The 25,114-nt window shown below is 39.0% G+C and overlaps 1 protein-coding gene across 8 annotated transcripts in view; it reads right to left on the reverse strand.

The window, feature by feature from the left end:
* The window catches only part of BBS9 (Bardet-Biedl syndrome 9), a 483,026-nt gene that overhangs the window by 451,932 nt on the left and 5,980 nt on the right, over positions 1 to 25,114 (reverse strand). For 5 of the 8 annotated variants that reach the window (XM_024250181.3, XM_024250180.3, XM_024250179.3 and 2 more), the window contains exons 2-4: positions 14,410 to 14,532; positions 7,893 to 8,043; positions 5,044 to 5,108 (exon numbers count right to left, since the gene is read on the reverse strand). The exons of 1 other annotated variant lie outside the window; for it this stretch is intronic. In XM_024250181.3, coding sequence (XP_024105949.1) covers positions 5,044 to 5,108; positions 7,893 to 8,043; positions 14,410 to 14,521 — 328 coding nt within the window. In that variant the 5' untranslated portion in view covers positions 14,522 to 14,532. Of the gene's footprint in view, positions 1 to 5,043; positions 5,109 to 7,888; positions 8,044 to 14,409; positions 14,533 to 25,114 lie in introns of those variants that run through there. 2 more of the 8 variants (XM_054559330.1, XM_054559331.2) reach the window with 2 other exon arrangements.

The raw sequence follows: 25,114 nt of genomic DNA on the forward strand, positions 1-25,114 counted from the left end.
CTTTGGGACCTTGAAATTTTGCGTTAATAATCTCACAACTCAAAAGGGCCCCTCCACTCTTGGAACTGTACACCCATTGGCAACCTTAAAGTAAAGCCAAACAGGAAAGTTTCTCCCCAGAAGAAGATGGCATCCATGATATAGACAGCTTTTTCTCAAGACCACAGATCAAGACTTCTCTGCTATCAGGAGACTCTTACCTATTTTTTTTCTTGCTTATGCTTCCATGAACAATAGAAGTGAAAAGAGGGTCTATTGTGTGCATTCATAGAGTATACTTTAATTTGTGAAGGATTTTGCAGCCAGCCTTATACATGGACTATCTTATGCCTCAATAGATAAAAGATGAAGGCCCAATGCAGGTGAGAAATTTTAATGACACATTTGTTGCCTCATAATCAGTTAGAAACAGGACATTGGTCCACTCCTCTTAACCTACATCATAGGTTAAAGAGAACATTTCCAAGAAGTCTTCATTCTTCTAAATAGACATCATTTATTAGGTCTCCTTTTCCATGGTTTGAAGTAAATGAGGTAATGATTAGAAATGTATCCCCTCATGATAGGCTTTATAGCAGATTCTACCCTAAAGGCTACCGTCACACAACAGACTTTATATTCTCTTATGAAAGTTATGCTAAATAACAGAACTGCTCTAGATTACTTACTGGCTAAACAGCAGTATCTGTGCACTTGCTGGCACTTTTTGTTGGCCATGGAGAAATGCATCACATTGGGCATTATAGAGATTCAGTTACAGGGGACTAACGAAGAGACTGCTTATTTAAAATGAACAGACTCTTCATCTAGCTCATTCTTTGATCTATTTAATTTTAGTTGGTTTGGTTCATGGGGACCTTCACTAAGAAGCATGCTCCAAACTCTTGGTATTATCCTCCTGATAGTCAAAATTGTAATCTCCCTAGTGTGCTATATTCTCTCAAAAGTTTTAAATGTTTGCATGCAGCCATCTCTAGAGTGCCACATGATCTCTCTTCAACTAGAAGGACAAGAGCTTAAAAAGATGTGTGACCATGAGGGCACTGTAACCTATGAATGACATCCTGAGACCAGAAACCCAAAATTGATGTTAAAAGAGAGCAGAACTAAGGCCCTAAGTTTTGGTCACGCTCTCACCTATGTGAGAACCTGACTAAAAGGGGGAAGTTTTAAAATAAAATAATGGAAGGCCATTGTTTTGGACTAAACTCATGCACTAGGTCCCAACAGACAAGACCAAGCCAAAATGAAGTCACTCATGTCAAATGTGACATAATCAAACTAAGATCTTAAGGAAACACATAGCTCCTAGAACAGACCAGGTTTTGTTTTTCTCCTATAAACAGGACATTCCAGCATAAGGAAGTACCCTCTACTCTAACCTTTACAAAAAATAATCTGAATTCCTTGTTCCCACCTTACAAAATCCACTGTTCTGCTATTTCTCAGTGGGTTTTGAGATGAAATAAGTACATTTACAATGGTGATAGTGACATCAATGACTACTTGTGGTCAATCTCTCAAAATTGAGAGGATGACCAAAAGAGGAAAATTGTTAAATCAAGTTTAGCCTAAAGCTGCCTCTTTACATCTTTTAAGTTCAGCCTAAAGGTTTCTCTGTACATAGTGAACTATAACCTAAATGGAGGTGTAAATAGACTGTAACCTACTCTTGTGCCAATCACTGAGTTTTGGCCAATCAAAGGAGGCCAATTGTTCAAACCATGTTCAAATAAGGTAAACATCAAGCTGTAACCAACCTGACCGTTTCTGTACCTCATTCTATTTTCTGTACCTCATTCTATTTTCTGTACATCTCTTTCCTTTTTCTGTCTGTCACTTTCCTTTTTCTGTCTATAAATCGTCTTTTACCATGTGGCTGCGCTGGAGTCTCTCTGAGCCTACTCTGGCTCAAGAGGCTGCCCAATTCACAAATCATTCTTTGCTCAATTAAACTCTGTTAAATTTCATTTGACTAAGGTTTTTCTTTTAACAACATCTACAACCAGATCAATCCCTCTGAATAAGAAAAGCACCTATACATGCCTGCTAGCCAAAATGCAAGCAGGAACATTAGGAACTCATGTCAATGAACATAGGTGTCAGCAGTCAATATTTAAACTTGGCATGAAATGACACTAGGCTTTGTGTAAAAACTCCAAATGCACTGATACATCTTAAGTGTCAGGTAATAGCACTTTAAAATTTAATAATGCAACTATAGAGAAAAAGACAATTTTCCTTAGATAACTACCTGGGAATAAAAGAAGTATTTGGGAATCTAACATTTCTGACCATTTTCTCTCTAAAAAAGCATCAGTGACATAATATTAAAATTATTTACATAGGTTTTGCCCTGGGATATATGGACTGAATATAGCATATATGATTATAGTCTACATGCATTATAAAGTTTCATCAATTAGAAAATACATGAATATTCAAACATTTATGCAATAGGCCTTACTTAAACAAGATCTGATTTAAACCAAAAAATTCTCTGGAAAATCAAAGGTCACTTTGACAACAGTTTTTGGTGCAATTTTAGGTAACTGCTGAGCAATCTAAGGATGTTAAACTCAAAGCCATTACAGATTAAGTAAGTTAGATTACATAAGACTGTCAAAAGTAAAGAACCACATCTTTTTTGCCCTCCTTATGGAAACCATTAAAATTCTATAAATATGTCAGATGCTTAGTAAATGCTTCTTGAGAAGTACACATTTTTTGGAAAATAATATTTAAAACAACATAATCAGTATGGCTTACACTCACACATCTGTAACCATTTATTCGGAAACTGAAGCCCATCAGAAAGAAATCTGAGATGCCATGTGATGCTTTCTCTTTACCAGAGTATGATAAGATAGGCCAACTTCAGGTCAGCAAGACCCTGTTTTTTCTCTATATTAAGCATACATTTGATGACACATAACCCACCAAAAAGAAGTTAGCAAAATAGCCTCTGACTATTAAGGGTTGTTAGGTATGTTCAGGAGACTGACTTAGAAGGGCTCCTCTAGTTTGAAAATATTTGAGAAGGGAGCAGTTGAAGAAAAGGATGTCAAGTTCAGCTCACACGTTTGTCTGCTGACACTAGTGGTTTCACTTAAATTAGAAAATGTTTGTGCTTCCCCTGTTACAGTAAAAGCTAGGTAAAAGTTCAATCTGGAACTTCAAGAAACATATTCAAGAGAACAAAAACATTCCCATGATTCTCGATTTAAGCCAAGCCAGGAAAAATATACAAATTGTCAGCCCACATCACAAGAGGCTAAAGAAATGAGAGACAGAAGGGAAGTAAGGTGGGGCATAAGAGAATGTAGTTTGGACAACTCCTAGTCCCCAGAGAATACAGAGCTTTTAAATGAACACAAAGAATAAAAGAGCTATAAAATCACCATTCCCATAGCAAATAACTTTCATTTTCAACACTTACTTGAAGGATATCAATGTGCCATAAACAAATTGTCACCTAATATGCCAGTTTCTTTCAGTACGTTTTTCTGGTAAGTACACATTTTATCCCTTGTCTGTGCTCTAAGCACCAGTGGAACTCCAGAGGCATCTGTCTTTTTGGCCCATAGTTCGAGCAGGACCAGGGAAGGCCTAGTGTCTAATCAAATTTCTAGCTTCTAAGATACCCTCCTCTCTGCCCTGCTTAGAGCCCCCATGGAGCTTCAGAAGGAACTAATTCCCAAAGAAGTATTCTGGGTAACTATAACTGTAGGCAAGTTCTCCTCCATGGCTTGTGTAACCCACTTAGTAAAATAACAGGCTCACGGTCAAAAACAGAAGAACAACTAGATCCATGCAATAAAGTAGCCTATATCGTATGATAATACCTTCTCCATTTACTCTGGCATACTAAATAAATGCCCTGACACTAGGAGGAGCAACATGAAACCATGTCCTTTACCATAAAATCAATGAGAGCACACTTTATCAGGCCTCTGACATAAACAGAGTGGGAAATAAAATGATAGTGGTAACAGAGAAGGGGACGAAAACAGAACATGGTGAAGAGTAATAAAGAAAACCACTGTCAATTGCCTCAGCACTACCCAGAAATTTGTTCATTCATTCATTCAACAAGTATTTACTGGATGTCTACCATATACCACGCCAGGTTACCAAGCCTGCCTTGGAAATCTAAAACATCTTCACCCTGAAAAGAGACTGCCTAAGAATATCCAACTCAGTCAGTAAATATGCATCATTACTCAAATTGAAAGCAAAATACAAAGAAAGCCCAAATCAAGAGAATAAGTCTGAGAAATCCAAATCCTAGAAGGTAACATTTACAGCAAGTTCCAAAGGAGAGGATCTCTGGTAAAAGGAACAGCCTCACAGACACTTAGTTTCATACCCATAAAAAAATGCCCCCAACACTGACATCCATTAAAATAACTCTCAACTTGAACTAAACTTATCTAATAATTGAAATAAAAATTTTTAAGTTATATCTTACGTTTAATAAAGGCCAAAATAAAATATAATAAAAACCAAACCACATACTATAATTTTAATAAAAACCAAACCGCATACTATACTTGTACCCACAGAACCATGTCAGAGAATGAAACCTGACTGAGTGAAGACAACCAAAAACCAAGAAACTGGAACTGTAAAGAGAAAATACTTGAGGTTCACCAAAGAAAATGTACTTCAAACCACTATGACTTAGCATCTAATCAATTTTGTTACTGTAGAACATTTCTTAAGACTCAAGTGTCCTAAGTACCCAGAATTGGCCTCTATTAGTCACAGGCAATCCCAGAAACAATTCTGGAGAGGCAGGTGATTAAGAGGAATCCTCTGCTAGAAAGATACATATACACAGAAATAGTAGACCATGAAAATGTAATAGCCTAAGTATCTGAAAGAATAAATGAAAAATGGGAAAATGTTAACCAAGACAAGAAAACATTCAACTAAATGTTTTGTGTTCTCTACCAAGTCAGCACTAGGGAATATCTATTTCCATATAACATTAAGCCCAATTTGTAATATAAATTCTACATTGGTAAAAACGTTTCTTACCTGAGACAGAGTAGACACAAAGTTTTCTAGAATGTAACACAGCCAAATGTAGCATTTCAGTACCTCTGAAAAACAGAGAAACTTTTTAAAGTTTTCCAATATTAGTTTTAGATGTAACCAAAAAGTTGGAAAATAATTTCAAAAAGATCTCATAACCACAGCCACTGTGAGTAAACAAAACAATTCATTAGATAACATTCTAAACTGAAAAATAAATATAACAATAAACAGCCAATCTGACAACCCCAGAGGCTCAAATACTCTGCCTCAAGGCACTGCCTTCAGATTGAAGCCAACAGAGCTTCCAAGAAAAAGTCAGATCTGAGGTCCCTCCCTAAGTGCTATTTCTTTCAATAAAGAAATCCAAGTTCTAAGTCCTGGCTTTCTGACTAATTCACCTGTGACTTTGGGCAAGTCACTAAAATCTCCCTGAGCCTATTTCTCACGAAAAATAAGAGGTTCAATGAAATGAAATAAAATAATGTGAAAGCATCTTGTAAAGGTTAAAACACCACAAAACACCAATCATTATTACAAGTAGCATATATCACTTCCATATCTGAAATTTTATTACAAGTATTGAAAATATTTCTGTTTGGACTAAATCTCAAATAGAAATAAACTACCAATATCACCACAACAATTCCCAGCCTATCTCAAGTGGTTTCCAGAAACAGTAACATGGCACAGTCTAGAGATCCTAAATTCAGTTTTCAAGGATCAAGCCAGGGGTTGTTAATGAGCAAAGAGTGTAAATGGCTGTGATTAACTGGAGACTGAACCAGACTAAAGGAGGTGGCTATTACTTGGTTCTGGGCTTGGGGCCAGAGCCCCACATTTTTCAAGAAAAGCCAGAAAGCAGTGGGTTTTATGTGAAATCTCTTGGTTCTTAAATGTTGACAGCTCTTTTAAATTTAAAATACTGAGCAGGTGGCCAGGTGTAATGGCTCACACCTGTAATCCAGCACTTTGGGAGGCTGAGGTGGGGGGGGCGGTGGATCTCCTGAGATCAGAAGTTCAAGACCAGCCTTGCCAACATGGTGAAACCCTGTCTCTACTAAAAATACAAAAATTAGCCAGGCATGGTGGCATGTGCCTGTAGTCCCAGCTACTTGGGAGGCTGAGGCAGGAGAATTGCTTGAACCTGGGAGGTGGAGGTTGCAGTAAGCTGAGATCATGCCATTGCACTCTAGTCTGGGCGACGAGAGTGAAACTCCGCCTCAGAATAAAACAAAATAAAATACCGAGCAGGCTCACATGTACAAGCAGGCCTCCAGTGTACAACCCCTGATACAGACTCTGTTCTAAACTGCAAGGACTATAATCGAAGTCTGCAGACCTAGATGGGGGTTCTGACTCTGCACCTTACTATATGTATGATCATTTAAACTTTCAGTGTTAGTATCTTATTTACAAATAAGAATCTTATTAGATAACATCTGCAAAACATTGTCACAATTAATATATACTCATCATTTGCTCTACTAGTAGAAAATGCAAATATACATGACTATCACATAATCAGTATCACCTCTGGAAATTTTGTCCATGTACCCTGGACATTCAAAACAAGTTTTCCACCATGCTCAGGAAAAGAGCATGATGTCATAGAAAGGCCTAGTATACTATCTACTTATTAACGTTAACTTCCTCCCCTTCCAATGTGATCACATAGATGAGGGCTATACTTAAGGACTACTATACAGAATGATTATTGGCCATGTTTCACTTTTTTAATGGTAAGGTAAAAACACTTTTTAGCAGGAAGGATGCTTTTGTCTCCTTACTTTGTAAATCCATCACACCTAATATGTCCTAGGTACATGATGGGCACCTAATCATCATCTGCTTTTAGATGGAGTAGATATTTACCAACCACTTCGGTCACAAAATCTCCCCAATCCAGCCTGTCACAAAGCATAAAAGTCTCATCTCATATCCCAGCCTGAAGCATCTAAGCTACAGCTTCCCAACAGAATAAAACATATCACTAGAAGAGGGTGAATGCTCATGAGTGGTTGTTTGGTTTTCAAGCAGGAGTTAGGGCCATGACTAAATGGCCCCTGGGGCCAATAAATTATGATAAACAAATGTAGAATGCCAAAGTCCAGAGCTTAGGGCACTGCCCAGATTTAAAAAGGCAAAAGGGAGCTCAAAAAGAGGAGGCAAACCAACTCTGGCTACTTGATAAGTGTTCATCATACTTTTAAATGATTAAGAAATACAAGCTTAATTTTAAGAAAGTTTGTATATGAAAATAAGAGGATCAGCAATATCATCAGTAAATAAAAAGCAGACATAGTACCCAAAGTTCAAACTAATAAACAGTTTTCTAAAATAAATTAGATTTAAGAATAAAGTACTTTGAAACAAAGCTCTTGTAGGGGGAAGACTTACTTTGTGGGTTGAACTGACTTCTTTCAAGAAACGATAGGGCCTCTCTACCCCAAATAAGTATTCATTTTAAAACCTCAAAGGTATGAACCAAAAAGTAATGGTTATCTGCTACTTCATCTAATTATAAACGGACACTTATATAACTTTAAATAAGTAGATACTTATTATTTATTTCTTTATTTTGTTATTTTTAAAAGCTTATCTCTTTGTCTTTAAGCTTCTGATAATGTCAGGCATCTTAAGTCTATTACTATTAAAAGGCCCTAAATTATTATATCTTAAATGTACAGTTTCCACATAAAAAGCATTCCATACATGAGAAACACCTAGGTGACAATATCCAGAAAATATATTTAATTCATGGATAGTCTTCTTTGAAGAATACACAAAAGTGACACTGTAAAGGATTGACATACGCCAAGTAAAATACCAGAATTAGTGGGCTTACTTACGAAACAAACTTTCCTACTTCCACTTGAAGTACTGGATCTCGTAGATCCACTTCTAGAAGCAAATCTTCGGCTTGAGCTCCATCTCCTGTTTTTGCAGGATGAGGGCTAAAGATCCTTAGGTATCCCATAAAGCTACCCACAATTACTTTATCTGTAGAGAATTTTTTTAAAAAAAAGATAGAGGGAGAAACAAACATTAGCAAATCTCTTAGGAAATAAGCTTTCTAATGTGTAAAAGAGAAATCTAAAAATTAAAAGAATCAGTCTTGCTTTATATACAAAGGGCACTCTGTCAAAGAAGGTGTAATTAAAGAGTACTTATTTTAATAACACACAGCTTTCATAAATAGCTTTACATCCCTACAATCAAATGTACTAACATATTGCATTTTTTCCTAAACCTTTATTTGGTATCAAAGTCATAATTTAACTCAATCAAAGCAAGCCCCTTTATCAAAGGACTAGTACAATGTTGTAAACTGATTCCATCATAGAGGCCAACTCTATAACTGCTTGTGGCTGTCGAAAACACTGTATTAAAAAGGATTCTGAGTCGTCAATAGATAGAGTGCCTTGATTAGCAATGTTTCATCTTAAGTACAAGCAGGGGAAATGATAGAATGGGTGTTGTGAGTTAAATTGTGTCCCCCCAAAAAAAGATACGTTAAAGTCATAACCCCAGGTACCTCTGAATGTGACCTGATTTGGAAACAGAGTCTTTGCACATGTAATCAAGTTAAAATGAGGTCCAGTTAACTAGATGTGTGATCGAACTCAATTAGTGTCCTTTAAGAGGACAGAACAGAGACATGGAGGGAATGCCATGCAAAGCTGGGTGCAGTGGCATGCCCCTGTAGTCCCAGCTACTTGGGAGGCTGAGGCGGAAGGACTGCTTGAACCAAGGAGTTCAAGGCTGCAGTGAGCTCTAATCGTGCCACCGTACTCTAGCCTGGGCGAAAGAACAAGACCTTGTCACTGAAAAAAAAAAAAAAAAAAAAAAAAGCCTGGGCGCAGTGGCTCATGCCTGTAATCCTAGCACTTTGGGAAGCTGAGGCAGGCAGATCACCTGAGATCAGGAGTTCGAGACCAGCCTGGCCAACATGTTGAAACCCTGTCTCTCCAAAAAATAGAAGAAATTAGCTAGGTGTAGTGGCGCACGCCTGTAATCCCAGCTACCCAGGAGGCTGAGGCAGGAGAATCGCTGGAATCCGGGAAGTGGAGGCTGCATTGAGCCGAGACAGTGCCACTGTACTCTAACCTGGGTGACACAGAGAGACTCCATCTCAAGAAAAAAAAAAAATCCTCATAATAACCCTGTGAGAGAGGTATAATCCTGGGAACTTCAATACCGGAGGCTTACAAAGTCTCTAGAGCCATGCCCATTCCTGTCCCCACTAAAGGCTTGTTCAGTTCAACTCTGCCTGGATTGGGAAAGCTATCTTACATTCATTTCAGTACCTTCTGTACTTAAATTTATCAGTTCCTGTCACTTGTGGCCAAAAAAAAAGATAACTGATATAGAAATGAGTACTAGAAAATAAACTGCAGGCATGAAAACATGCATGCATTTTTGGAATTGGTTCTTCTTTTTTTTTTTTTTTTTTTCTTTGAGGCAGGGTCTCACTCTGTTGCCCAGGCTTGAGTACAGTGATGCAATCACAGCTTGTTGCAGCCTCAACCTCCCAGGCTCAATTGATCCTCCCACCTCAGCCTCCTGAATGGCTGGGAATACAGGCATGTGCCTTCATGCCCAGCTAATTTTTGTATTTTTTGTAGGGATGTGGTTTTGCCATGTTGTCTGGGCTGGTCTCAAACTTCTGGACTCAAGCAATCCACCTGCCTTGGCCTCCAAAGTATGGGAATTGGTTCTTGACCTAAAATGGGGTACAAAACTGTAAGACTCCTTTTGGGGACAAGAGTAACTTTATTTTAAATGCTAATCTGCCATGTGACTCTTGACTAAATTCAAGTCCAAGAACTCCTCCAAGATCTCTAGTTGATGTATTACTCTTTATGCAGAAACATCTATTCATTGTAAGTTTTGCCTTTCCTCCAAAACAGCACTTGATGTTGCTGCATACATCATAGGCTGTGACACTCATAGCCACCTACACATTCTTTCCAGAGCATGTATACTTTTTTTCCCCAAGATACAAGCCCTGGGTCTGGGGATTGTGGTGTGGAGAGCTACCTGTCTTGCAACTGCCCAGGACATTTCTGCCCATAAGTTCACCTAATAAATCACTGTATACTGACGAACTGGATTTATCTGCCTCAATCTTTGGTTCTCGGCTCCTTCAGTATTTGGGGGCCACTTTGCGTATATGCCCTTTCACAGAACACTCCCATTCATGTTCTAGGTGGGGTTAAGTATCACTTTACATTGTAACAGAACAATTAATCAAGTTATCATCTCTAGTCATCTGGGACCCTGTGCCCATTGCAGGTGAAACTCTAGTAGACTAGACAGCTGCTGCCATAGGCCAGCTGAACAAGGAGGAACACCAAACCACATGTAAGATAGCTTTATCGAAGATACCTTTATTTAAATTAAATTGGATAATTTAAAATAAAAGAATGATAGGTTTAAATCTCAAAATTGTCATCTAAGGGTAAAGAATAAACTCAGGGTCTTTGGTACTCTGCAGAAACATTTCTCACTACTTACTACTCAGATAGTGAGGCTTAACCACTGAGAAGCTAATTCAGAGACTGATTCTTTAAGTTTTAAATTACAATAACAAATGACTTGACAAATCTCTCCAGCCTTCTTAAGTAAAAGTAAAGGCACTGATCAGGAAGAATGGAATTATACTGTTATAATGGAGTCCAGAAGGGTTGGAGAAGACTTAAACCTTTAAACCTTCCTAAAACATTCCCCGCTGAGCTTCCCATGTATCCTGTCATGCCCTAAATCCCCACTTTTACTGACTAAATAACCAAGATTCATGGATAGGTCAATATAGCCCTATCTTCAGGGATAAGAGGAGGTCAGGATGGCCAAGTCCACATGGTAGCAAGCTAACCCACTGAAACAAAATGTATATGTACGATTATTAAAATACTTTGCAGGACTATTATAGTAACCAGATCTCAGATAAGTCTGATTCTCACAGGTTTCAAGCTACAATTAAATATGGGATTCCCCAGGAATTAATGAACATGCAGGCATTAAATGAAAAGCCATTAGTCAGTCTTATTTGCTTTCTACTCCAATTCTAGTAATAAACTTTCCCTCCAGGCCACAGGTTGGCATGTAATCTAAATGGTATTATTCAGATCCTCTCTCTCTCCCTCATTCTCACTATCTCTCTCAAGAGTCTGAATCTTGAGTTAAGAGAATTAGGAAAGTAAGTACCACTTTAAATGCATGGGGTGTTCAATTTCAATTGTACTATCAAGATTAACAAGGAATCCTTCTGTGTTTTACTCGGCTTCTTCTAAAGAATTTCAGGATCCCAATAACTCTTCTCTCACTGTCTGATCACCTAAAAAAAAAGTAGAGGTCAACTGACATTACTGTTTCAACTTCCCAAGTTGACCTGAAAATTTCTGTACATCTGCATACATTCTTACCTTCTTTCCTCTGGCACTGTGGAAAAAAGTTTCCACATCTGTGCAAGGTTAATCCTTCCATCTGCACACCTGATCTCATCTCTGACTGTCCTCTCTGGGTCCCTGCTCCATCAATGAAAGCCTCTATTCTACACATTGAATTTTTCCCACTTCCCTTGACCCTACATGGCCTCCAAATCATCATCCTCCCTTCTTCGATTCACAGCTAAGTTTCTTTAAAGAGCCATAAATAGTCTCCCCACCTCCCACTCACTCCCCATTCACACATTGCAAATCTAGATCTCATTACCATTGTGCCCACGCATCCACTCTTGTCATGGACACTAATGAACCACTTGCTGCTAAAGAGCATGAAAACTTTTAGGCCAGGCTCGGTGGCTCACGCCAATAACCCCAGCACTTTGGGAGGCCAAGGCAGGAGGATCACTTGAGCCCAGGAAGTTCAAGACCAGCCTGGGCAACACAAGGAGACACTGTCTGTACAAAAAAAATAAAAATAAAAATTAGCCAGGCATGGTGGGGCACACCTGGGAGGTTGACGCTGCAGTGAGCCATGATCACGCCACTGCACTCCATCCTGGGCAGCAGAGCAAGACCCTGGCTCCATTAAAAAAAAAAAAAAAAAAAAAAAAAAAAGGCTAGGTGCAGTGGCTCATGCCTGTAATCCCAGCACTTTGGGAGGCCGAAGCAGGTGGATCACCCAAGGTCAGGAGTTCGAGACCAGCCTGGCGAACATGGCAAAACCTTGTCTCTACTGAAAATACAAAAATTAGCTGGGCGTGGTGGCAGGCACCTGTAATCCCAGCTACTTGGGAGGCTAAGGCAGGAGAATTGCTTGAACCCGGGAGGTGGAGGTTGCAGTGAGCCAAGATCGCACCACTGCACTGCTTCCCAGGTACCAGCCTAATTAGTTTTCCTGCCTCTCTGCCTGCTCTTTTCAGAATCTATTACTCTTCCCACACTTCCCCCGTTGATCCTCATATTCTCCAGGTTACAGTCCTACACCTCCTCCCCTCTTATTCCAACTTCTCTCCCTGTGCATTTTCACCTGTTCTCAGAGCTCCAAATATAAACACCATATTGTTCATCCCCAAATCTCTCTCTATTCTGTACACTAGACATTTCTATCTTAAACAGAGCATATCCAAAACTGCTCTTGTTAACTTTCCATTCTATAAGATCAACAAAAATAATTCTCAAACTTGAGAATGCCAGCATTCAATTTGGGAGCTTATCGAAAATTAGGAAACCTAAGTCACACCACCCCACCTACCCCTGGAGAATATAATCTTATAGCATCTCATGTGTCTGGGATAGAAAATCTCCATATATAATAATCACCCCACAATATTATGACACAGGTATCCAGGCTTTGGAACACAATGATCAGTGTTGTCTATGTGGAACACACATATGTAATGATTTTTGTATAGCAAGCTTCGGAAAACAGAGGAAGCTGCTCACGGCTCACCACAAACTGTAAGGGAAGCAGTATCTCAGCATATCCGTAACCTACTGGTGGCACCCCAGTAAGGAGCTCTAATAGAAATGAATGAGTGAACAGTATGTTATTCAGATAATCAATAAGTATAGTTTCCAACCAAGCTGAACTTTAGAAAGTTTAGGCAGAAGTGGGTTTGAAATTGTTCTCTCTGGCAGGTATTTCTGTGGCATGACTCTTACATGGCCAAATAACTGGGGAATCACATGCTTTAACAAATAGCGGCGGCAGAGGCAGGGTTGAGGAACCTCCCAGTGCCCTCTGAATAGAAGGTCTTCCCATCTCCTATCGGTGGAAAATCAGGGACCAAATTTTCCTTCAAAACAACTTAGTAGGTGCTCTGTGCAGTTTAGTACTCCCACTCTTCTGCTTTACCAATACAATTTTCTCCTTTCACATTTTCCTGCAGATCCCACTGTTTTAATTATAGGCAAGAAAAACAATTTTTAAAAAATGTAAGGGGATAATATTTATATGCAGTAAACAAAAGAATAGTTATAATAAGTTTTCTTTTTAAGAGGCTAATGACTATCTAGATTACCAAAAAAAAAAGCCCATGACTATAAACCAAATACAAATTTCAAATAGCAATGATACAATAATACAGAATTAAACTGCTTTAAAGGTCACTTAAAAAACATGAAGACGCATAAGAATAAGCTAGAATGTAGGTTTTAGTATTATAATATGATAATGAAAGCAAGGATTTAACAATTGTTTTCTACCACCAAATAGAGCTAGTGTAATTTCATTATGGTATGAATGGTTTCCAGGTCCAATAAAAAATTTATTTTTCTTGTAAAGAATTTCTACAAAAGGAAATTTTTCAAAATTCAAAATATTTTACTAACTCTCCTCTACAAGACCAAATTTTGATACAAATGAAGTGATGTCATATAATTTTTACTAAATTCCAGCAAACAATATGACAGAATCAGTACAAACCAGAACATAAACAAAACAGAAAGACTATAGTTATCAGTCTGATACCTAAATATTACTTATAAAAAAAACTACCTTCAAAATTAGGTACAATTATGATAGTTCAATTAAGTTCTAAAAATACACATTTTGAAAAGCAAGTCATTTTTTTTTTTTTTTTTTTTTGAGATGGAGCCTTGCTCTGTTGCCCAGGTTGGAGTGTAGTGGCACTATCTCAGCTCACCGCAACCTCTTCCTTCTGGGTTCAAGCGATTCTCCTGCCTCAGCCTCCCAAGTAGCTGGGATTACAGATGCCCGCCACCAAGCCCAGCTAATTTTGTATTTTTAGTAGGACAGGGTTTCACCATGTTGGCCAGGCCGGTCTCGAACTCCCGACCTTGTGATCTGCCCACCTTGGCCTCCCAGAAGTGCTGAGATTACAGCAGTCGGCCACCGTGCCCGGCCTTATTTGATCTCTTTAAAACTTTGATCCAAGATGTATGGTTGTAAGTTGCTTACCTTGTCCATTTCCACTATTGTCAACATTAGCCAGACACAAACAGCCTTGATCAAATTCTTCTTTATCTCCCAGAATAGTAGACCACCAATCACGGGCTTTAAATAAAGACATTTTCTTTCACACTAAAAAGAAAACATTTATAATAATCCACTTCACACTATGAACTAATAATTATGTCTTAAGGCATAGCAAATTAAACTTGGATAGATCTGAGAAGAACATTTCTATATTAACTTTTTAATATTTTGTACACATATATGAAACCAGAAATCCAAATGGCTGGAAGCATTAATCAGATATTTTGCAACACCGTTAGTAAACTGCGCTGAGAAATTATACATTTATGTTGTGCTAATTCTCTCTTCTGAAACATTTAAGAGAGAACTGCAGAAAATAACAAAAGAACATATTCTTTGGAAGATCAAGATTCAAATTCCATCAGCACTATTTAACACGTAAGTCTTCAGTGAAATACCTAATTTCCTTTCAGTCTAGTCATTGGCGAGACTGCACTAGAGTTGGCCCTTTGTACCTGTGGAAGATTGGTTCCAAGACCTCACAGATGAAAAATCCCCAGATACTCAAGTCCCTTATTATATATAATGACATATATTTATATATATATATATATAAAATGACCTATTATATATAATGACCTAGATATGAAACCTTCCATATCCATAGGTTTCAATCTGCAGTTGGTTGAATCCATGGATGTGAAACCCGGGGACATGGAGGGCCAACTGCATCTCCTATTACAAAGAGTTGCTGAGACAAATGAGATCAAATGCATTAGTGACTAGCCCTGGAACTGGTATGCTATAGGTACTCAAAAAGCATTCACTTCCTCTTGCTATGTTAGTTATAGAAAGGCAAGATAGAAGAGGGAAATTCACACCAAAAAAAGAAGCAGGAAAATTGGGCTGCGGGACCATTTATACCACTAACTATCTGTGTGTCCTTGGGCAACCCACACAACCTCTCCTTACTTTGATTTCTTATCTAGAATGAGCATATACCAGCCCTACCTACCACTGAGTTGCTGATATGGCAGATGTGAAAGCACTTGTGAATTACAACACAACATCACATGCCCTGGAACTCTACAACAGTTCATTTATTTAACATAAATGAGGTTTTCCTTCATGTATTTAACATAAATGAGGTTTTTCTTCATGTTACACTGATTTAAATGGTAGTTAGGAAATGCAGTCAATTCTGCTTATTCACAAAAGTTATGTTGTATAAGGCCGCCGTAAACAATGAATTAGCAAATACTGAGCCATTGCTCCTAGGAGAAACACAGGGTTAGATAGATTCCTGCAAGCTTCTAGTAACAACATTTTCTTCAACCAATCAATATACAATGTAGTTTTTTGTGTGTTTCTATTTAAAGATACCTTATTTAATATGTATTGCTGATTCATTACTATGGGAATCATGCCCACCAGCACTAGAACTCAGTCTGAACTAACCTTGTCTAATTGCATGTACAGATGCTTTTCAATTTATGATGGGATTACATCTCAATAGATCCATCATAAATTGAAAATATTTTAAGTCAAAAATGCATTTAATATACCAGGGAAAAGATCAAAATTCAAAATTTGAAGTACGGTTTCTATTGAATGTGTATCACTCTCACAACATCCTAAAGTTGAAAAATCATAAGTCAAACCATTGTAAGTCAGGGACCATCTGTCTGTTCTCCACAAGATACATCACAGCCTTCTTGCATATAGGAACATTAGACAGCACTTCAGTATTACATTTGCAGACCATTTTAAACAGTGAAAACACCACACCCCCCTCCAAAAAGAACCTACCAAAATGTGGGAGAAAACATGACACTAAATACTGTAGACCATGAAAGGACACTTGTTTACAGTATGAGAACTGAAACAAGAAAGCAGTTGTTTAACATCAGCTGGGAACATGTGCATCAGGTGACTCAATTTTTACTCCTTTGCACTTGATCACAAATGACCACAAAAGCATTGTGAGCACTGATTTGGGGGTTACAAATAAATTTTAGCAAGTAGGTAAATTCACGAATGATACAGAGTCTGCCAATAATGAGGGTCAGCTCTACTTTTTTAAAATGTAGACCAACCTGCCTCTGAAAGTAAGCATTCCACATGAGCTAATCATAGAAACCAAGGTCACTTGTTTTTATACAAAGTTGGCCAAGAAATTGGCTGTAAATAATGTGGTGGGAAAGTATAGCCTCTAGAGGCAACCTGTGTGAGTTTGAATTCCTGCTCCACCACATATTAACCATGCAACCAGTGGAAGGTTACTAAAAGTTACTGAACGTCTCTGTACTTCAGCTTTCTCATTTACAAAATAAAGGTAAGAGTGGTGTTGTGATGATTAAATAAGAATGTAGTTTCCTACAGAACTGGAAAAAATATGTGCAAGTCATATATATGATAAGGAATTAATATCCAGGATACATAAAGAACTCCTACAACTAAACAACAACAACAAAAACAAACCATCCCATTAAAAAATGGGTAAAAGAACATGAACAGACACTTCTCCAAAGAAGATACGCAAATGAGCTGGGTGCGGTGGCTCATACTTGTAATCCCAGCATCTTGGGAGGCAGAGGCAGGAGGATCACTTGGGGCCAGGAGTTCAAGACCAGCCTGGCCAACATGGTGAAACCTCATCTCTACTAAAATACAAAAATTAGCCAGGCATGGTAGTGGGCACCTGTAATACCAGCCACTCAGGAGGCTGAGGCAAAAGAATTGCTTGAACCCAGGAGGCGGAGGTTGCAGTGAGCCAAGGTCATGCCACTGTACTCCAGCCTGGGTTACAGAGTGAGGCTCTGTCTCAAACAGCAACAAAAAAGATATACAAATGGTCAAGAAGCGTATGAAAAGATGCTCAAAATCACTAATTTTGAACTGAAAATTAGTGCAAAATTTTTGATTTGCATATCAAAACAATATCACCTCACATCCATTATCAAAAAAATATATATATTCAACTTAAGAATGATGATTGCAAGAAGAAAAAAACAGAAAATAACAAGTGTTGGCAAGGACATGGAGAGATTGGAACCTCTGTACACTGTTGGTGGGAATATAAAATGGTATAGCTACTATGGAAAACAGTGGGTAGGTCCCACAAAAAATTAAACATAGGGCCGGGCACAGTGGCTCAGGCCTGTAATCCCAGCACTTTGGGATGCCAAGGTGGGTGGATCATGAGGTCAGGAGATCGAGATCATCCTGGCTAACACAGTGATACCCCGTCTCTACTAAAAATATAAAAACTTAGCCAGGTGTGGTGGCAGGCGCCTGTAGTTCCAGCTACTTGGGAGGCTGAGGCAAGAGAATGCCATGAACCTGGGAGGCGGAGGTTGCAGTGAGCCGAGATCGCACCACTGCACTCCTGCCTGGGTGACAGAGCGAGACTCTGTCTCAAAAAAAAAAAAAAATTAAACATAGAAGTTTTGATCCAGCCATCCCACTTCTTGGTGGATAGCCAAAAGAACTAAAGACAGAATCTCAGAGAGATATTTTTACACACGGATTTACTGTATCATAATTCACAATAACCACGAGGCAGAACCAACCTAAACATCCATCAATGGATAAATGGATAAAGAAAATGTGGTATACCCATACAATGGAATATTATGCAGCCTTAAAAAGGAAGGAAATTCTGACATCTGCTATGTAGATGAACCTTGAGGACATTATGTTAAGTAAAATAAGCCAGTCACAAAAAGACAGATACCATATCATTCCACTTATGTGAGGTACCTAGAATAGTCACAGAAACATTAAGAATGGTGATTGTCAGGGGCTAGGGAGAAAGGAGAACTGTTAATAGGTATATAGTGTTGACTTCGCAAGATGAGAAGTTCTGGAGATTGGTTGCACAATAATGTCAATTTACTTACCATTACTGAACTATATAGTTAAAAATGGTTAGATGTTCAATTTTATGTTACATGTATTTTACCACAATTAAAAATAAAAAATATACAGTTTTAGTTTTTTACAAAAAGGAATACAGTAGACCACTTAGTACAATACCTGGCACATAATAAGCACTCAATAAGTGTTAGCCATTGCTCTGGTTTTGATCCCCTTTTATGATGTTTTAAACTTACAGTAAAGAAAAAAACTCAGTGTTCTGGTTAAACACACTATGGTACATCTACACCATACCAATATAACTTAAGAATTTAGGCCAGGTGCGGAGGCTCACGCCTGTAATCCCAGCACTTTGGGAGGCCGAGGCAGGCGGATCACGAGGTCAGGAGATCAAAACCATTTTGGCTAACACGGTGAAACCCTATCTCTACTAAGAATACAAAAAATTAGCCGGGCACAGTGGCGGGTGCCTGTAGTCCCAGTTACTCGGGAGGCTGAGGCAGGAGAATGGCGTGAACCCAGGAAGCGGAGCTTGCAGTGAGCCGTGATAGCGCCACTGCAGTCCGGCCTGGGTGAAAGAGCAAGACTCCATGTCGAAAAAAAAAGAGAATTTAAAACATAACTGGCACATGCAACTTGGATAGATTTCAAGAGCATTATGCTGAATGAAAAAAAAAAAATCCAAAAAGGTAAAATATTAAATAATTACATTTCTAACTCTCAAAATGACAAAATCATACTAATGTAGAACAGATAGGTGGTTGCTAGGTTTACAGGAGGGTGTAACTATAAGGAGCTAATAATAAAAGGTACTTTCTTTGGGATTAATTTCTTAGAACTATCTACAAAAAAAAAAAGTGCATCTAACATAAAACCTGGTAAAATCCAAATCAAATCTATAGTTTAACTTTAGTATTATACTAACATCTATTTAATGGTGGGCTGGGCACGGTGGCTAACATCTATAATTAGCCTGGGCAACTATAGGGAGACCCCATCTCTACAAAAAATAAAAAAATTAGATGGGCATAGTGGTCCATGCCTGTAATCCCAACTACTGTCAGGAGTCTGAGGTGAGAGGATCAATTGAGCCCAGGAGTGTGAGGCTGCAGTGAGCTTTTTTGGGTGGTGAGGAACAGAGTCTTGCTCTGTCACCCAGGCTGGGGTGTAGTGGCACAATCCCAACTCACTGCAACCTCTACCTCCCAAATTCAGGCGATCTCCTGCCTCAGCCTCCCAAGTAGCTGGGATTACAGACACCTGCCAACATGCCCAGCTAATTTTTGTATTTTAGTAGAGACGGAGTTTCCCCATGTTGACCAGGATGGTCTCCAACTCCAGACCTCAAGCAATCCACCCACCTCGGCCTCCCAAAGTGGTGGAATTACAGGCGTGAACCACCATGCCGGCCTGCAGTGAGCTTTGATCAAGACACAGCACTCCAGCCTATGTAACAGAGACCCAGTCTCTACAAAAAAAACAGATTTGATGGTTTTGATCATTGTACTGTTTTCATTGGGAAACCATTATTTTTGCAACTTCTAAGTGAGTCTAAAATTACTTCAAAATGATTAGTTTAAAAAAACAAATACCAGGAGAAAAAAGAAAGAAAACTCCATCCATAGTCCTCTCTTTATGCTAAGAAAGAAATTAGATAAACACTGGAAGTTGATGGAAGTGAACAAATATCTAACAGGTAAACAAATTTATCATGAGTTTCAAAATATGTGGGAGACTTTCTGAAAAATATTTGCACCATTTGTTATTACTAATGACATTATATAACCATACAAATTGTCAAATTACTAAATTTCAAATCTGGTAGCAAGCATTCAAAAAACATAATAATCATCTGTATTACACTTTTATTGGATTTTTGAGAGGAAAGTAACAGTATTCAATAAATCCCATATATTCTCACTATATATGCCAAGTACCTAGGAGAATTGTAATATGTCATATTACTGGACTATGAGAATGAGGATACATCATTCACTTGCAGCTCAGAGCAAAATATTACCCAAATTCACACTTGAAATGCCAATGATTCCCTAGGAGGACTCACAGGACACAGCATAGTCATCTTCATGGCTATGAAGGATGGCTACGATAAAAGGATGAAAAGCATAATCAGGAAAGGGAAATGGTGCATGATGAGAAATCTGGAGAAAACCAGACACAAACTTAGAAGACAAAGGAGTGGTACAGAGGTTAAGAAGAAGAGGAATCCGGCCAGGTGCGGTGGCTCACGCCTGTAATCCCAGCACTTTGGGAGGCCGAGGCAGGCGGATCACGAGGTCAGGAGATTGAGACCATCCTGGCTAACATGGTGAAACCCCATCTCTACTAAAAATACAAAAAATTAGCCAGGCGTGGTGGCAGGTGTCTGTAGTCCCAGTTACTCGGGAGGCTGAGGCAGGAGAACGGCATGAACCAGGAGGTGCAGCTTGCAGTGAGCCAAGATCACGCCACTGCACTTTAGCCTGGGTGACAGAGTGAGACTCCATCTCCAAAAAAAAGAAGAAGAAGAAGAGGAATCCACCAGAAGCTTAACAGGGGCATTAACTGAGATCAAAACAAAGCCAGAAGTGAGTTATCTCAAAGGAAGTGAAAAAAAAATGTATCTAGAAAAAGGGAGTGACCAGCTGTATCAAGTGCTCCTGATACACCATAAAGCATGAAGACTTGGAGGCATAAGCTCCATGTGGAGACATAGCTAAGGACAGAAATTAGTAGTAACCAACCAAAGAGTAAGTGATCCTCTGCTCACTCCTGTACCAGCCGGTTCAAAAGTCTCAAGGACAGAAAATAAGAAAGGAAGAACTATACAACACTCAAAGGGGGTCTTACCTTTGCCTAACACAGGCAGAAAAGAAAACTTCATGGGGCCTGCCTAGAGAACATACTAAACCAAGTAAAGGAGAAAAAGAAGAGATTTTTCTGTCAATGATAATGAATGATACATTTTTAAAAAGTCAAAATCCTCAGATAAGTGACCACAAGAGACAAAGCTGGAGTTTGAATATAAATATTGCATCAAGTCAAAGTAGCTATCCTATGAAAATGGCCTTAAAAACCTGTTAGTCAATAAATTTTTTCAGCTTGCTAGAATGAATACAAAAAAATCCTCCAATATTATGATCTAGTGGGCTGTTAAAATAAAAGATAAAAGACAAAAAAAGAATCAAAAAAATCCTCCAATATGAAAGAACTTTCCAACAATGTCTACAAATAGGAATGCCTATAGAAGACATTCATTTCTCGTTAACTTGTTTTTTTGTTTTGATTTGTTTTTTGTTTTTGTTTTTGAAACAGAGTTTCACTCTTGTTGCCCAGGCTGGAGTGCGATGGCACAATCTCGGCTCACCGCAACCTCCACCTCCCGGGTTCAAGCAATTCTCCTGCCTCAGCCTCCTGAATAGCTGGTATTACAGGCATGCGCCACCATGCCCAGCTAATTTTGTATTTTTAGTAGAGATGGGGTTTCTCCATGTTGGTCAGGCTGGTCTTGAACTCCTGAATTTAGGTGATATGCCGACCTCAGCCTCCCAAAGTGCTGGGATTACAGGCATGAGCCACCACACCCGGCCTCATTTCTCATTAACTTCTAACCGAAAATTAGAAATCTACCTGTACTGACAAAATAACAAAGGTATCACTTAAATCCTTCGCAAGGCACAGTGGTTCATGTCTGTAATGCCAGCACTTTGAGAGGCCAAGGCAGGAGAATCGGTTCAGGCCAGGAGTTTGAGATGAGCCTGGGCAACACAGCAAGACCCCATCTCTCCCCACCACCCAAAAAAAAATATTAGCCGGTCTCCCACTTGAGCCCAGGAGTTGAGGCTACAGTGAGCCATGATTGCACCCCTGCACTCCAGCCTGGGCAACAAAGCCAGACCCTGTCTCTTAAAAAAATATATATCATTATTGTTTCTCCTGCTCTATCAATTTTTCCTTATTCACCCACCACTTTGTTAGCTCCTGAAATCCCCCTTTTCACAGAGTTTGGTCCCTGACTACTCCAGGTATAATCCCTGGATCAGCAGCATCTGTATCACTCAAAAGCTTATGAGAAATGTTGAATCTCATCCTCCCCAAAGAGTATCTCCAGGTGAATCACATGCACCTTAAGGTTGAAGAGGCACTGATGTAACTGATACCTGATTGTCTAAGTGGATATTTTCTTACAGCAGAGCTCCAGTTTTCCCCTTCTTTTTCAGAGGACCTCTGCCATCAGTTACCTTTTGAGGGCTTAAAAAAAATCATTTTTCAAATCAAAGACCTAAAACAGCTGGAAAGTATCCATCAATCAGCTGGTCCTCTCATTTTATAGGAGAGGCCCAGATAAGTTACATGATTCCCATACCTCACACAGCAGGACCTTGCTTCTGCATACTCTCTCCCTCGTCTCTAGACCCCTGTCTCATTAAGCTACCAATAATCTGCAATTTAATATCAAAAAACTGAAAAAGCACGTGGATAGAAGGATTTTTTTGTTGTTTGTTTGCTTTATTTTAATCTTTAAAGACTGTGGAGGAAGGGCTAATTTTTAAACCTACGTCCAACAAATGGCTCTTCCTCACAAGACCATAGCTACCTTAATTACTTCAGAACAACAATATTTCAGAGCAACAACAATGACTTTCATTCCAGGGCAAACATAAGGTCATGCATAGCAGAATTTCATAAATTCCATTACATAAACATCTTGTATGTTTGTTCTCCCAGTGTCCGAAGTGGTATCATGCACCACTGTAGACAATAATTTATTGAACAATAACGACTTACATCTTTAAAGAATTAATGAACAATAGAAAAAAAAAACAATTTGGGCTGATAATCAATAGTCATCATTTGTTTCCCAAGTGCATCTCTCCAGTTTCAAAGGTAGATGCAGAGAAGGAGCACTGCCCACTCCCAAGAAATTAAGAAACCACAAACTCTCATCAGTACAAAGTTGGGATACCACTAATTTCCTTTGATAAAAAATGGGTGGATTTCAAAAGACAACTTAGGCAGCAGTGATGGCAGCCACGGCAAAGACACTGGCTGCAGCGGGGGAGGCATGGCAGGGGCTGCCCACTCTGTGGAGCCAGCAGGGGCTGGGAACAGGCAGGAGCCCCGCCCCCTACCAGGTTGGAGGGCCAGGAGCCCTGCGCTCCTGGGCACATCTGCAGCTACCCAATCACAGCTCCAGACCCAGGCATCCCTGCACTGTCGGGGGCCCGGGAAGCACCCCTGCCCCTGCAGTTTGGAAGTGCCCACTCCCACTCCCTGGCCTCTCCCAACTCCCAGTGCCCACTCCGATTTTGAACCAAAGTTGAAGCCGAGCCCAGGTGCTGTCGCAACCCGGCCAGGTGTGTGTGCGCTCAGGGCAGTGCTGATACACCAGTCCCCTAACACTTCGGTCCCCTCCGGACTCCGGGCGCCGACAGCACAGGAAGGACACTCAGGAGGAGCTGAGAGCTTGGGTATAATCCACTGGTATACCAAAGAACAGAGGAGACCCTCTGCTGACTCAAGAAGAAATAAAAAATCTAAATAGATCCATAATAAATAAAGAAATTGAATTAGTAATCAAAAAACTATCCACAAAGAAAAGGCCAGGCCAAGACAGATCCACTGGTGGACTCTACTAAACAATTAAATCAAAATTATATCAATTCTTCAAAAACCACTCCAAAAAATAAAAAAGGAGAGAATACTTCCCACCTCATTTTATAAATCTAGTTACCCTGAGCCAAAACCAAACACATCACAAGAAAACAACAGACCAATATCCCTCATGCATATGGATGCAAAAATCCTCAACAAAATACTACTAGCTAACTGAATCCAATAATATATAAAAAGTATTATATAACATGACTAAATGGAGTTACCTGAGGAATGCAAGGTAGGCATTCTTAACATCCAGAAATGAGTTAATGTAAAATCAATACAATCTAAATCAAAAGCCACTTAATCACCTCCATAAATCCAACTCTTCCATTATAAAAAACACTCAAAACACTAGGAATAAAAGGTTCCTCACACTGATAAAAGACATCTATGCAAAATCCACAGCTTACATCATACTTAATAGTGTAAACTGAACACTTTCCTCCTAAGATCAGGCACAAGACAAGGATGTCTGCATTCACCACTTCTATTCAAAATCATACTGGATGCTCTCAACTACAGCAATTAGGTAAGAAAAGGAAATAAAAGGCTTCCAAATTGGAAAAAAAGAAGTAAAACTATCTTTACTCACAGATGACATAACCTTGTATATAGAAAATCCTAAGGAATTTACGAAAAAACTATTAGAACTAATAAATGAGTTAAGGAAGGTTGCAGGATATAAAATAAATACACAAATATCAATGATATTTCTATATTCTTGCAATGAACAATCCAAAATGAAATTTTAAAAATAATTGCATTTACAATAGCACCCAAAAGAGTAAAATACATAAGTTAGCCAGGTATGCTGGTGCGCACCTGTAATACTAGCTACACAGGAGGCTGAGGCAAGAGAATCACTTCAGCTCAGGAGTTCAAGATTACAGTGAGCTGTGATCACACCACTACACTTCAGCCTGGGCAACAGAGCAAGACCCCATCTCAAAAAACAAACAAAAAAAAAGAATACTTAGGAATAAATTTAACAAAAGGAGTGTAAAACTTATACCATGAAAACATTGTTATAGAAATTAAAGAAGATCTAAATAAATAGAAAACATCCCATGTTCATGGATCTGAAGACTCAATATTGTTAGGATGGCATTACTTCCCAAATCAATCTACAGATTCAATGCAATCCCTA

Source organism: Pongo abelii, chromosome 6 (assembly GCF_028885655.2).
Source record: "Pongo abelii isolate AG06213 chromosome 6, NHGRI_mPonAbe1-v2.0_pri, whole genome shotgun sequence".
NCBI lineage: Eukaryota > Metazoa > Chordata > Mammalia > Primates > Hominidae > Pongo > Pongo abelii.